At 37.7% G+C, this 15,688-nt stretch overlaps 1 protein-coding gene across 2 annotated transcripts in view; it reads left to right on the forward strand.

The window, feature by feature from the left end:
* Window positions 1-7,741, forward strand: part of synpra (synaptoporin a) — a 380,152-nt gene extending 372,411 nt beyond the window's left edge. For both annotated transcript variants that reach the window (XM_043708256.2, XM_087994404.1), the window contains one exon: window positions 1,838-7,741. In XM_043708256.2, coding sequence (XP_043564191.1) covers window positions 1,838-2,152 — 315 coding nt within the window. In that variant the 3' untranslated portion in view covers window positions 2,153-7,741. The remainder of the gene's footprint in view (window positions 1-1,837) is intronic.
* Window positions 7,742-15,688: the final 7,947 nt, after the last annotated feature.

A 15,688-nucleotide genomic window follows, 5' to 3' on the forward strand; every position in this document is an offset into this window, starting at 1 on the left:
ACACCCGCACCAACCAACCCCACCGCCCCGTAACTGTACACTTCAATTCTCCTTCCATACGTACAGGTCCTGGGCCGCCTCCATTGCCAAACCCATATTTTCTTTTTTAAATCTACACAAAATAAATATTGTCCCAGATATTAGCAATGGATTATCATGAGTATTCTAGTTATGAGAAAGCAAGACTTAGGCCTATGGAATTCATGAATAGTACCACAAATATTTATTTTGCAGTACAGAATTTGACCATTGCTGAAAAACACACATTTTGCCAATCTTTTTCATCTAGCACTCACTCGCTCATCAGTTAACTGTTAATTATCATCTAACTGGTAAATTCTCCATGGCAACACCTCCACCAATCAGAATCCACTTGTCAGCCAGTCAGCACTCTCCTTTCAAGCAGTGTAAAATGCTGTTGCCATTAACATTTTTATTTGTGCAAATGTACAAAACAAAAAGCTTAGGTAAAATGTGTCTTTCTCAGCAATACTCAAATTATGATTTTTTTTTCACTGAAATAGGGATCAACAGGGCTACAATGTTAACCTAACCTTGGTCCTTTTAAATGTGTGTTCCAATAATTCCCATATCTTGTATAGTTACACACCAGAAATTAATTTTAAGATTAAATAACTTTAAGTCTAAATAACAAGACGGCTAGAATTTGGTGTAGGGATGTGGTGGGACAACCTTTTCATGCAGAGGGTGGTATGTGTATGGAATGAGCTGCCAGAGGATGTGGTGGAGGCTGGTACAATTGCAACATTTAAGAGGCACTTGGATGGGTATTTAATAGGAAGGGTTTGGAGGGATATGGGCCGGGTGCTGGCAGGTGGGACTAGATTGGGTTGGGATATCTCGTCGGCATGGACGGATTGGACCGAAGGGTCTGTTTCCATGCTGTACATCTCTATGACTCTATGACTGAAAATGAATTTAGTTCCTAATGATAATTATTGCTGAGAGCTAAAATTGTATTTGACATTTCTATTTGTTAAGTAGTATGATAAATTGTTTTAAAGGTCACATAACACCTACAGTATGTTCATATCAGGAATAATTTTCTAAAGGCATTACTGTTTTCCTGCTGACCTGCATTTTTTTAGCTGTCTTACAAGGTCTGATTTTGTTGACGGCATAATAATAGCAATTACTCATGGTGAAGCTGTTCAGATTTGCCTGAAATCATGAATGTACGCAATGAATATTCTTTTCCAAATAATTATTTGTACTTTTTACACTTTTCCTCCTTGAAACAATATTTTAGAATTGCAGTTCTAGTGATTTGAAGCTAAAAAAATTAAAATAGATTACATAGCAAGTATACATGTATAGACACTCACATTTATGAATGTCCATTAGTTCAATCACTCACAATAAATTCTTTTTCTGCTGATTTTTTTAAAGTCCTTATGTTTTATCTCATGCAGAAAAGAAATTCTTGTTTTTGAATTAACTGATAATGACAAATACTAAGTGTTGTTAAAGTACCAAATCCACCATCATAAACTTTACAGTAAAGACATTTTGGCAGTATTACTTAATGGAGCAGCATGAACCAAAACTTGTTACTCAAGAGCAACTTAAACAACTTGCTTAAAGTTTTACCAGTTACAAGTTCTAGTGCCAATCTTGTTGTGTATGACTTATGCAGGGGCAGTTGATTTCCCACTAAGTATTACTTATTCACATGAAATAGTCAATTCTAGATCACCTTAACAGCTTTATTTTGACTTGTCCAGTTCAATATCCATCAGAACCATAATAGTTGTTAACTTAAGATTACAAAAGTGACATGCATAAAATAAAATTGCATATTTTCTCACCTCCTTAGGTCTTTGGATTTCTTAACTTTATTCTGTGGGCTGGGAATATCTGGTTTGTGTTCAAGGAGACTGGATGGCATACTTCAGGTCAACGACACCCTCAAAGCACCATGGAAAAACAGCCGGCTCAAACTGGCTTCAACCAACCCTATAATCAGCGGGCAGGTGATCAAGAAAGCTATGGTCAAACAGCTGGATACAACCAACAAGGATATGGACAGCAACCAGGTTATGGGCAACAAGCTTCATATGGTCAGATTGGAGGCTACAGTCAGGGTGGTTACGGCCAGAATGCTCCAACTTCTTTTACTAATCAAATGTAACGTGTTCTAGATCTGATATCTGTGCATCCTTTGTCTGAAATCTCCATAGCACCAAGCTTTCAGTTAGAGTAAATTCATAAGGGTATTGAGTATTTCTGTGATATTGATAATGAGAAATATCAGTAGAAAGTTGCAGTGATTTTAATCACTTGTTAATAATAATTTTCAGGTGTTCAAATATTAGCATGGTGATGTAAGTATTGCTGGTTACTGTAAGCAAATATCACTTTATAAAATACCTCCATGGCTAGTGTCTTTTTTATGTTGTATTGAAATAGTAAAACCTGTAAAACTGTTAAAATGCACAAAACATATTTTGCTTGTGTAATGTTTGTTCTGGCTATATGTGGTAGATTCTGTCTGATTGAGCAAATAGTATTAGAATTGAATTAATCTTTTTGGCTTTCTGGGGAGGAATTAATAAGTGGCCCTTGTGTGACTACTAAATATTGCATTGTGTGTACTTAAAAATGGCTTGTGCATGATGTTGTTACAGCTTATACACTGTGTCCGACTCTGGTGTGATGTTACTCAGTGCACTAAGATCTCACCCTTATAGTTAGTAAAGCAAAAATGTTTTTATGCTGTAGTTACAGGTATTACAGTCAAATGGAATTTATATTTCTATGTTTGTTAAGAAGAAGCATTTTGTTCAAAAAACCCTTGTTTGTTAAATGTAAAAGTTATTTTGTTTACATTATATATATTATTTGTTAGTACAGATGCAAATGTGATTTATTTTCAGCATGCTAGTGTGTTTTGTAATATATCTTTGAATTCCCTACAGCAGTGAAAAACTGCATTAGATCACCCTAAAATATTGAAAAGATCTTTACTTTGGAAAATGTTTAACTTTTTATGAACATATGTACAACCAGCTTCTGCAACTTGCCACAGCTATATCTCTTTGGTACAGTAGTTTATGTACCTGCCTGCAGTGTGGTCTTACTGTGTTGTCACACAAATGAAATAGTCATTGTAGAAAAATTGAATCTGTATCTGTCTATAACAGTCAATATATTATGCTCAATATCTTGACGTAAGATGTAGTTATCAAAGCACAAAGCAACTATGATTCCTTTCTGTCTTTTTGAAGTACTGTGGTATTGTGGTGATGATTGAGAAGTGTGTGAATGTATTGAAAATAATCATTAGCATCTGTGATCAAAATCATTGGCCAACCAATGTAATCCAACTCATAAATGTAAAATTACCTGCAAGTTTTAAAAATCCACACACAACAGTCGCAATGTCAGCTTAGCAACATTCAAACTGTCTTCTTAGAATATACAATGAGCCATATCTAGCTGTCAAAATAATGGTAATGCTATTGGCACTTAGTGTTATTGACGCACAAGTGGTACAGCAAATTCAAGCACAGAGCAAATGTATAATTAATATCCAAAATACAGAAGTTGTTTTAAGATGCACTGCTCTGCCATTATCCTCACAAAAACAGCATTGCAATGTCTGGCTCACTATTGAAGTAAATAATGTGACCTTCTTGTATTTGTGTATTGCTACAACTTAAACAGAAGGAGGTTTTACAGCACAGTGGGCTAGAAACTCTGGGCTTGAGACCTATGCTTCTAGACCTTAATTCCCACACTCCCTGGTCTGTCGGGTTTGTTCTGATATCAATAACAAGGTAATTCAAACAATGGAATATATCCAATGTTCTCTATTAAAGCAAAGTATACTACAAAAAAAATGCAAAAATTTTACCCGTACAATGTTTCCAGTCACAAGTGAACTGTTTTACAAAGGCCTATTTGAACATTTGACCAGGACAGTCATCAGCCTACTCCATCTGAACTTTGAGCTGTTCAATCAGATGAACTCCTCAGCTGGCCAATTGTGCTGCGAGGCAAACTATTTTAATATTTCCATACAAAAAAGTGTTCAAACTCTTTATGCTATCCAGTCTTGAGCACAAAACATCATCTACTATGGCCAGTTAAATTAGTTAATTCATTAAGATTTGCTTATGTCTTTTTGGAAAAGAACTTATCTCTTGCTTTTAATGAACTCTGATCTCAACTTTAGCTTAATTTTGCTTTTCTCTGCTTTTATGTCATCAAATCAACCAAATGCTATTTACATAGCATAATTCTATATGACAATCACAAATTCATTTGATAAATAGTCCACATTATCATATCTTATTCACAGTGTCTGGTTTGAACAAAACATCAGTTTTCCAGAGTTACTGTGACAGTTCAGTCCATTACTGCTGAGTTACAGTCCTCCAAACTAAACACACATATTCCTTCAGCAACACAAAACAGACACTTTAAAACCAGTGACCTTTCTAATCATTAGGTTATCACCAGGCTTTACATGTGTTCCAATTCATTCAACTTTATTTAAATTCATCCTGGTAACCCAGCAAATTTTGAGTTAATATTTGCATATTCCTTTCTTTAAAATCTTGTAGAACTTTTCTTTGGGGTCTCAATGGTTTAACAAAATATATGCATCCTCATTTCCTTTTGATGATCATTACTTCAGGACATCAGAAATTTCATCCTGCTAGTTTCCCCACCTTAAAGCACACCACAAACTCCACAAAAGAACTACTCACACTAGTACTAGGACTATAGATTACCATGAGCACATGGAACACAATGCCAATTCAGGAGTGGGTCTCTACATTCAACCTCCAATCCCAAAGTTTGTCCCACCAATTGGTCTCCTTAATCTCTTTTACCTCCCTCTGTGCTTACTCACTTCATTGCTGCAGGATATAATACACTTTCCATGCCCGTCTCAGTACTTGCCTTTCCTTGGTTAGGTAATGGATGTATATGATATGAAAATTGATTCACATACCAGTTGAGATTCTCCTTAAGTTGTCATGGCTGCAAAGCATCTTCTCTTTTGAATTATGGATATCCAGTAATTTCAACTGACCCACACAAGAAGAGTGAAATGGACTGAAAGTTTTGGATGGGCATTGTCTCCATGCAGAAATAATACCTTTGTGGTTATTACACAATTCTCTCCTCATATATGCTACTTGTATATATGTGTATTCATTGAGGTTGCCTGCATAGTACAATTAACAGAACATTAAAACGACACAAAGCTTCCTCCCTATCATATATGGGTTGGGTACATGTATTAGTCATTTACCCATTCTACCCTCCATCATGGTGGACCCTGAAAGCATCTTCCCTTACTGTGCAATAGAGGAGTGAATATTGTTTACATTGTATGATGTCCCTCTTGTCAGAATCCATATACTTTGTATACCTGTTTTGATTTCTCTTTCCCTGTAATTATGGGAATGTCTAACACCATTCCTGCCTATAGTCCACATTTAAGTGTACAATCATCTTCGACAGTAAGTATACACACAATAAACACAGGTTGGCAATTAGTCAAATTAATTGATCCAGAAGTTAAATTCTTGAGCGGCTCATTCCTCCCCCTGATGTATCTGCCATAAATTTTCCTGAATAGGAATCAAAGGGAATCTGCAATCTTTTCAACTGGATCTTTTGGCCTGACCTCAAGATCCCCTTTAACCGGTCCTGACCCTTTAGCCCAGATCAGCCAAGTCTATAGAGTTAACCACTTCTACTCCCATATTAAAGAAGTAATTAGGTAACATTTTATCAGGTTATTTCTTTCTCTTGATTTGACCCCAATGTAGACAGAGTCAAGAGTGTGGTGCTGGAAAAGCACTGCAGATCAGGCAGCATCCGAGGAGCAGGGACACCTGTTCTCAGGGCCAGATCCCTTTTGGAGCCACGTGGTCATGACCCTTGTGCCTGAGTCTCTTGACCTAACGACTCATTCCAGAAGTTCCAAGAAGAGCAATGAATTTAGAGCACAATTAGGTCATTGGGTCTCCGAGACGTTTAAAACAATTATCCAGTCTTGAGCGAATGATCATTTTGACCACTGGCAAATATCACAAAAGTGTCATCTACCATAGCCAGTTTGATCAATTAATTCATTAAGGTTTGCTTGTCTCTCCTTGGGAAGAAACTTACCTCTTGCTTTTTAAGAATAGCTGACCTCAAAAGCTTGATTTTGCTTTTCACTACTTTTATGTCACCGAATCAACCGAATGCTATTTACACAGCACAATTCTATGACAATCACAAATTCATTTGATAAATAGTCCACATTATTGTATCTCTTCTTGGTGCCAGGTTTAAACAAAACGTCAGTTTTCCAGAGTTACTGTGACAGTTCAGTGCATGACTGCTGAGTTACAGTACCCCAATTACATACAGTACATAATTCCTTCAGCAAATCACAGAAACACTTTACAACCAGTGGCCATCTAAACATTAGGTCATCACAAGGCTTTACATGTGTTCTCCTTATTTCATTCAACTTCATTAAATTTCATTTTGGTATTGCATCAAATTTTGGGTTAATATCTACAGAAACCTATGGCCAAGGAAAATGTTTTCAAATGTGTCCACATGTGTTGGGTATTAACCAACACATCCTTCCAATACACAGTAATGGCAAGCAATAAGATTGGAAGAGATTTATGGTCAGCCTCTACCATCATTGTCCATAGCTGCAGACCACAACAGATATGTAAAAATGCATGTTGCCATTGCAACTTGGACTCCCTGAGTGAACTGTAATTGAACAGCACCAGCACAAACCAAACCCACCACAGCAAGTTGTCTTGATCTTTCAGCCCAAGTTCCCTTTAAATTGTGTAATAAGTTTTAATTGTTGCCAGTCATTCTCTCTCTTCACTGAAACTTATTACAAATGTGGAGTTTTGTTCCTTCAGGCTGTAATTGCTGGGGATGTTAAAATATTGACTTTTTCTTTGACTGATTTTGTTTTATTCTTAATACAATTTTCTTTTCCCCCTCTTCATTTTTTGTATCTGATTTAACATTGAATGCATTCAGTCTAAATTATATTTCCTTCTCACTCCTTAATTGTTAATTTATTTATCCAATCTGATGAGAAAGGAGAAACCCAGTTACTTGCATTGTTCAGTAAAGTCCTTTCCCTCCTGCGCCATAATCAAGTTATATTTGCAGCAATTTGTCACCCAAAACCATTGAAATCTAACATATAAGGGGAGGTCTAACCAGTGGTAGATGCCTTATGCCCTGCTACAAATTATGGCCAATGATTTTTGTTTGTTCTTTATTAGACCATACTACTTTAATAGTAATTTCTAGCAGCACATGAAGCCTTCTTCTGAAGCAGGCCAGACTGCCCAAACCGAAGTTGCCTAAAATAAATCAAAATTTTATCTATCATTCAGTTTTTAACCAAACATGATTATTCAATAATCTGACAAGCATTTGGCAGAGACAAGATTTTTTTGAGTGAAGTAATTTACAGATTAATACAGAAATTTGAACTTAATTTTTTTTGTATTGATCCCATCAAAAATTCTGCATATATTTTATAAAAATGTATTTGCTGAATTATATACTCGTCTGAATGCCGTCCAAAGTTTTAATATTGGTGTAAAGCAAAAGTATCATGGTTTGATGTTCATTGTATCTGCATATGGTTATTTTGATTGTTATAAGTACGGTACATTGTTATTTCCACTTTGAGTAATCCGATTAAAGTACAGTACTGCATTCACGTTATGGTGGTGCGTTCATTAATTAGTATTATTTGCTATTGAAAATAGATTTAAAAACATTTGCTCAAAATATGTAAATATGTAACTGACGCACTCTTCCATTTTTGTAAAAATAGTCCAGCAAGTGCAAAAGATTATTGGAAACATAAGCAATCTCCAGAACTTGCTGATTGTTTTGTACAACACAAGCTTATTTCACACAAATATCACTCTTTGTCTCTCCATCATTTTTATGAATTTGTTGTTTTTGAACATTATACTAATTAACTATTAAACACATCACAAGAATTTAAGTCCTGCACTTTTAGGATAGGTGGCACTTCATAAATGTGATAACTGATAATATCTGCCAATCAGCTTTTTTGGTCCAGAAAGTGGGAAAAAAGAAATTGGTGAGTCTACTTCTTTTCAGAAAATGAATTATTGGTGGAGATTCTAAAATCCAAGTTTTACATTTTTCTTAGTTTTCCTTTGTATCTGCCCCCTCTGTATCTCTCTTATTCCAAGCTTTCTTCCCCTTTATTTATTTCTCTTTCTGTACCTCGCTTAAATCATCCCTTTTAATTCACTCTCTTTCTATTCCTTACTGTTCAAAGCTTAAAGCTCATTGATTAAGGACTGTTGGTAGAACCTTTCACTAACGTCTAGTTGCCCCATTATCCTTGCCATACTGTTAGCAGCTTGCAGTTCAGGCATGTTTCGGGGCAAAACATTTTTGGATTGATTGTGGCATAAAAAGGTACAGCCAATGGCATACAATGTGAGATGCCCCTTTCTAGCAAATTTCAGCCTGTAACTTCCAATAGACCTTTACATCACTAAAAACATAAAAGCAAAGCTATGTACTTTTGTTTTATCTTGCTATACTGATACAATGTCCAAAATCTGGCATCCTCGGATCTGAAACTGTGCTCAATTTTCACAAACTTTGCATATCTAAAGTGACATTTCTTTCAAACTAACCTGATTAATTATCACATATCAGGTCACTCACAAAGAATTTGATATATTAGATTTGCATCTGGTTCTCATGTAATATAGAACTCTCATTAGCAGTTTGCGTTCAGAATTTTTACATTTTGAGGGTATATTGCCAAACCGAATCAGATAAAGGGAGCAAGCATTGATAAGCTCCTTGTGCTTTGCGCTAGAATCTGTTCAGAATAGGAATCAACCAGCACTTGACCAGGGACACCATTTTGACAATGTCCAGTTATTCAAACTGATTTATTGTTGTCTTTGTAGACAGTGATGCTTAAACATATCCTCTGATCCTGAAGCTGTTTGAAACCTAGAATTGTTTTTTTCTGACCTATCAAATGGGTTTGGTAGCTTGAATTTCTCAGGTAGAAAGATCATTGGCAGCAGATTTTCTTGTGATTGTTGAAGGGAATTTGAAGTTATTGATTATTTTCTTGATTTGACAATGTTTGTTAAGATGTCATCTTTTCAATTGGTCCATCAAAGTTTTACCTGCACATCCACTAATATCATTTATTGTATCCGTTGCTCCCGATGCGGTCTCCTCTACATTGGGGAGACTGGGCGCCTCCTAGCAGAGCGCTTTAGGGAACATCTCCGAGACACCCGCACCAATCAACCAAATCGCCCCGTGGCTCAACATTTCAACTCCCCCTCCCACTCTGCCGAGGATATGGAGGTGCTGGGCCTCCTCCACCGCCGCTCCCTCACCACCAGACGCATGGAAGAAGAACGCCTCATCTTCCGCCTCGGAACACTTCAACCCCAGGGCATCAATGTGGATTTCAACAGTTTCCTCATTTCCCCTTCCCCCACCTCATCCTAGTTTCTAACCTCCAGCAACACGATCCCCTGACTTGTCCGGACTTGTCCAACCTGCCCAGCTCCTTTTCCACCTATCCACTCCACCCTCTCCTCCCTGACCTATCACCTTCATCTCCTTCCCCACTGACCTATTGTACTGTATGCTACTCTATCCCCACCCCCACCCTCCTCTAGCTTATCTCTCCACGCTTCAGGCTCTCTGCCTTTATTCCTGATGAAGGGCTTTTGCCCGAAACGTCGATTTTGCCTGTCCTCGGATGCTGCCTGAATTGCTGTGCTCTTCCAGCACCACTGATCCAGAAATTGATTCTTTGTTGACAAGATTTTTCTTTTCATATAAAAACTGAAAGCTGTTGACAGAAACATGTAGATTCTACTGTTCAACATTTTCTTTTCACTGCAACATTTGATTTCCCTTCACTAATATGGCATTTTCTTAGAGATGAATGAAGCTATTCATTTTCTAAAATAACAGGAGCCTTTCAAAGGATCCATAGGCAGAAACTTTCTCAAAATGGCTTCAATCAATACGGTTCATTTATTTTTTAATCATTCTAAAGATAGCCCCCATGGCATCATTCATGCTGGGGTTTTTTCTGTATCACAGGTGTTCTCATGCTGAATTAATACCTTGTGATCAGATTTGTACTCCTTTACCATGCCATTTTTTAATAAGTAAAATCAATAAATGTCATGATCACTAAAGAAAATTTGTGTTGCTCATACAAACCTTCGAAATAATGAAGATTCAATTAACTTAACTATCAGGGCTCAGAAATTTCAAATTCTAAGAAACAATTCTTATTCCTTATTTTTCCAATTGATGTACCATAAGACTGTTTCTAAAGAATTTTATTAATTTGTGCATTGACAAATTTGCCAGTTAACAAATTATCTAAAATTGCTAAGTGACTATCATAGGTCTTAACTCTATTTGTCAGTCTAGTGATTCCTCAAACAAACTGTATAGGCTTTGGGTGTCCAATAACTGGCCTCATTTTTCCAGGTGCTCAATCTGGATTTATCTGCTTCGATGCTAGTAGCCTTCTGCTGCTTTTACTGCTCTTTCAATTCCTTTGAAAGTTTGCTTCCCTTATTACTACTTGTCAAAATCTTGTATGATGAACAGTTGTTTCTCTGCAGGAGTTTTCTGCTCACAGCAGCTGACTGTTCTGGCTGTTAACTGGTCTTAAAGCTGGATCAACCGTGTTGCCCTTCTTTCTTGATGTTCACTATTAGTCCAATTTTCTAGACAGTAGGTCCCACCGCTGTCACATAATGCCCACATCTGAGAGATTGGGTAACATAACCCTCAGTCTAACACATTAAGGTCACAGTGATTTCTTCATACATTCAGTGCCATGGTGCTACCCACTTGCTCCCAGCTGAACTGGAGACAGGTTACTGACTCTTAATCCTCTGGTTGTATGAGATTATGAAGCCTCCAATGTTTTGAGGAAATCCTGCTGTAGAGCCCTCGCACCCAGAGGAGTTATCTTCACTGGCTGAAGTGTGGATGAGGTGCTGCTACCATCAGGAGTGTCCAGAGAGGAACCACAGATGCACAGTGTTTCTCATCTGCTGTCGAGAAGTATGCTCATACCTTCCTGCTTACCTGAAAGGAACAAGTATCCAGTGGAAATCTATGTGCCTAACTGTCCTGTCACCTTAGCATTACACTTAAACTCAATATCAGTGCAATGGCTTGCAGGTCTACACAGCCAGCATTTCTTTACTCCTCTGCTGGACCTGGTTCTCTGTAAGAATTGCCCTGACTGAGCACTAAAGCAACCCAGACACTATTTGACACTTCAAACCAAGTATTATTGCTTTAAAATAGATTTTTTTTTTTAAATTGAATCATGGTGAAATCAGAGAAAATGATTTTTATCCACATAATATCAGCATTTAAAACAAAAATAATCATCCCACATTTCCCATAGCATTGTATTATGCATCAGGTCATAAACAATCTAGAGGATGAAATATTATATATAAGTATATATGCACACACATATACATATATATGAATTTGCATCAGAAACTATTAGGAATACTGTTTATTTGAAATCACGTTACAACCTCTGATTGCTATTTCAATCAGCAGCTTAATGAAGGTTGAAATTATCAGTTAGAATGAAATATTAGTAAATCAGCTCAAGTCAAAATATAAAAAAAGAATCTTGGTATTATCAATCCTAGATTTCAATTATTTTATGGGACTGTCATGCTGGCAGTCAAGTCGAGACTCCATATACAAACAGAACCTTTAATCCTGGGATTTGATTAAATATTATTTGTGTAAGCAATAAATGTGTAGGTACCAACCATTGAAGGAATGCAGCTCACCACGTTTTGAATGACAGAAGCACAAGACAAATAGTTTGCTTGCATTCAATTTCTGAGCTTCATATTCAGGGTTACAAACTGATGTCATGACTTTTATATCTGCATTGCAGAGGAATAACAAACAAACATTTCACAGCACAGTCTATAAAACTTAAGTCCTACAATGTGCCAGTCTATTGTGTTAATTATTGTTACACGATTTCCCACAGCTACTGTTGTTAAAATGCCATTTAGAACAGAATTAAATTGTTTCTATACTTGTGTATCATACATTATTCAAACATTAAACAATCAAATTTTGTAGTACAGTATCATAGAATACAAGCATTGAATAATTACAGTGCAGAATGTGGCCACACCCTTATTTTTTATCCAGCCACCTTGCACGGCATTTCTCTCCAGATAATTATCAATTTCCCTTTTGGAAATGTGATGAGTCTGCCTTGAGTACAGTGTCAAGCAGTGCAAGATCCTAACCGCTTGCCACGTGAAAATATTTTCCTTGCCGACTTTCATTCTTTAAATTATCACTTTTAAACTGATGTTCTTGACCCTTCCTCCAATAGATTTTCCTCACCTAATCTGTCCAGAACTTTCATTATTTTGCTGTCCTCTATCAAATTTGCTTTTAACCTTCTTTCCTCAGCCCCAGCTTTTTCAATCTCTGCATGTAATGAAGCTTCTCATTCCTGGGACCATTCTTGTAAACATTTCTGCACCCTTGCCAATGCCTTCATGTCCTTCCTGAAATGCCATGCCCAGAATTGAACACAGTATTCCAGTATTTAATAAAGTTTTAGCATTATCTGTTTGGCCTTATGCTGTGTGCCCCTTTTAAAAGTACAGTATGCCATTTGCTCTAAGTACCATCTTCCCAGTCTGTTTTGCCACCTTCAATGGTTTATGCGGATATAGACACAGATCACTTTGCTCCTGTATTGCTCTTTAGAATTACCTCCTTTATTTTGTTTTGCCTCTCTAAAATGTATCATCCTTAGCATTAAATTTTGATACCCTCATTTCCATACACCATTCCATCAACTTTTCTGTTGAAGTCTATCTTCAGAGCTCACAATACTTCCACGTGTCACCTGCAAATTTGAAATTGTGCTCTGGACATGCAAGTCTCGGTCATCAATATAGATCAAGAAAAACAGTGGTCCTAATACCAAGCCTTGGGCAATACCACTACATAGCTTTCCCCATTCTAGAAAACAACAATGATTACTACCTGTTCTTTCCTGTCATTCTATAAACCTTATATCCATACTGCTAAGCTCCCTTTTATTCCATGGGCTTCAACATTGCTGACAAGTCTGTTGTTATGTGGCACTTTCAAAGATCTTTTCAAAGTCTATGTACTTCACATAAACCACATTATCATCATTAGGGTCTCTGCAACCTCATCACAATCAGCTTAGCTAAACATAATTTGTCTTAAATAATCCTATGTTGTCTTTCCTCAATTATTTCACATTTTCTCAAATGACTGCTAGTTTGTTTCTTATCACTGAGGTTAAGCTGACTGGCCTGTAGTCTCTGGGCTTATTCTTGCATTCTTTTTTGAAACATTGTGTAACATGTGATTCTGCAGTCCTCTGGCACACCTGTTTCGCAGGTTGATTGAATGTTTCTGGCCAGTTCTTTAAAAATTGTGACCCTTACTTCCCTCAGTTTCCCTCAAGGCTGTCCACTGTCTCAAGGCCCTAGTCAGAACTGTGGTGGAGTAGCCTCAATGTGTGCAGTTCTAACAGCACGCAAGGAACTTGGCCTCATTCAGGACAAGGCAACCTACTGGACTGGTACCTCATCCACCACCTTCAACAATCACACTCTCCACCATTGATAGACTGTGGCAAAAGTGTGTACAATCCATGCAGTGCACTGCAACACTAGGGTTTCAAACACACAATCTCTACTGCCTAGAAAGACAAGAACAGTGGATGAATGGGATCATCAGTACCTGCAAGTTCCCCTCCAAGCTTCGCACCATCCTGATGTGGAACCATATCGCCATTCTTTCATTATCACTGGCTGGAACTGCCTCCCTAACAATACTATAAGTATATCTCCAGCCCAAGGACCTTCAACAGTTTAAGCACGCTTCTCACCACCACTCAAGGCTAATTAGGGTAGTATCTTCCTTCTTATCTCCATGTATAAATCTCTTTTATGGTCCTTAATAGGCTGCCCTGCTCCTTTCACCACTCTTTTGTTATTTTTATATCTGCAGAATACTTTTGTATTCCCTTTTATGTTGGCTACCGGTGTCTTCTTATACCCTCTTTGTGCTTCTTTTATTTTCTCTTCACTTTCAATCTGAACTTGTTATATTCAGCCAGGTTCTGACTTTTCTTAGAAATGTTACATATGCCATATTCACCCTTTTCCTGCTTCATTTTACTCTCCATCTATTCTGTCACCTACAAAATTTGGTTTGTTTGTTCTCCCTTTCCTACTCATGAGAACGTACCATAACTGTACCCTATGGCCTCCTGTTTTAAGTATATATTTTATAGGGTGTTCTTTGTTTCTTTCAACATCTTATGATACTGTTACATAATCCCCTACATACTTCCTAATGACACTTGATCCATTTATCACGTCACATTCCCAGACTCCAATCCATCCTGACCACCTTTTTTTTGGATTGGAAATATACAGAATTAGAAAAACTTCATGAACACATTTCTGAAATTCTTCTGAAATCCCTCGTGCTTTATACTACATGTGGTTCTTCTATAATGTGATGATTGTGTTCTTGTCCAACCCTGCACTTAGAAAAATTGCTCTTTAGAAACAGCGCTAAAAGTGTTGATGATGTAATCATCTTACAGCCAACGCACGCTTTAAAGGCTTGCACTTTAGAAACAGTGTCCCCAATTCATCAATTGCGTTACAGTGAATTTGCGGTAACAAAACTCATATTAATATAGAACGACCTGTACTACTACAAACTATAATATCTGCTACATATAGTTACTCTATAGCTTTTGCATGTCACTGTAAGTTCCTTGGAAACATGTTCATCTATATCTTTTCCATTGCTTAGCCTTTGATATATATTCAGTAGAATAATGATGTTTCTATTCTTTCTTAACTTTGACCAAATAGATTCTGACTTTGACCCTCTGGGACATTTACTCTCTCCAGCATTGTAATAGAACATAGAACATAGAACATTACAGCGCAGTACAGGCCCTTCAGCCCTCGATGTTGCGTCGCCCTGTCATACTAATCTGAATATTCCCAATTCCTTCGACTCCGCCGCATCTGCTTCCAGGAGGACCAGTTCCAATACCGAACAACCCAGATGGCCTCCTTCTTCAAAGACCGCAATTTCCCCTCAGACATGGTTGACGATGCTCTCCACCGCATCTCCTCCACTTCCCGGTCCTCTGCCCTTGAATCCCACCCCTCCAATCGCCACCAGGACAGAACCCCACTGGTCCTCACCTACCACCCCACCAACCCCCAGATACATCGTATCATCCTTCGTCATTTCCGCCACCTCCAAACAGACCCCACCACCAAGGATATATTTCCCTCCCCTCCCCTATCAGCGTTCCGGAAAGACCACTCCCTCCGCGACTCCCTCGTCAGGTCCACACCCCCCACCAACCCAACCTCCACTCTCGGCACCTTCCCCTGCAACCGCAAGAAATGCAAAAAGTTTGGGAGAAGATTTGTAGCTTGGGTGCTCGTTGTTGTGGTTCTGTTCGCCGAGTTGGGAATTTGTGTTGCAGGCGTTTTGTCCCCTGTCTAGGTGATATCCTCAGTGCTTGGGAGCA

The sequence above is a fragment of the Chiloscyllium plagiosum genome, unplaced genomic scaffold (assembly GCF_037043375.1).
Source record: "Chiloscyllium plagiosum isolate Xiang-an unplaced genomic scaffold, Cpla_swu_hap1 HiC_scaffold_14, whole genome shotgun sequence".
NCBI classification, from domain to species: Eukaryota; Metazoa; Chordata; class Chondrichthyes; order Orectolobiformes; family Hemiscylliidae; genus Chiloscyllium; species Chiloscyllium plagiosum.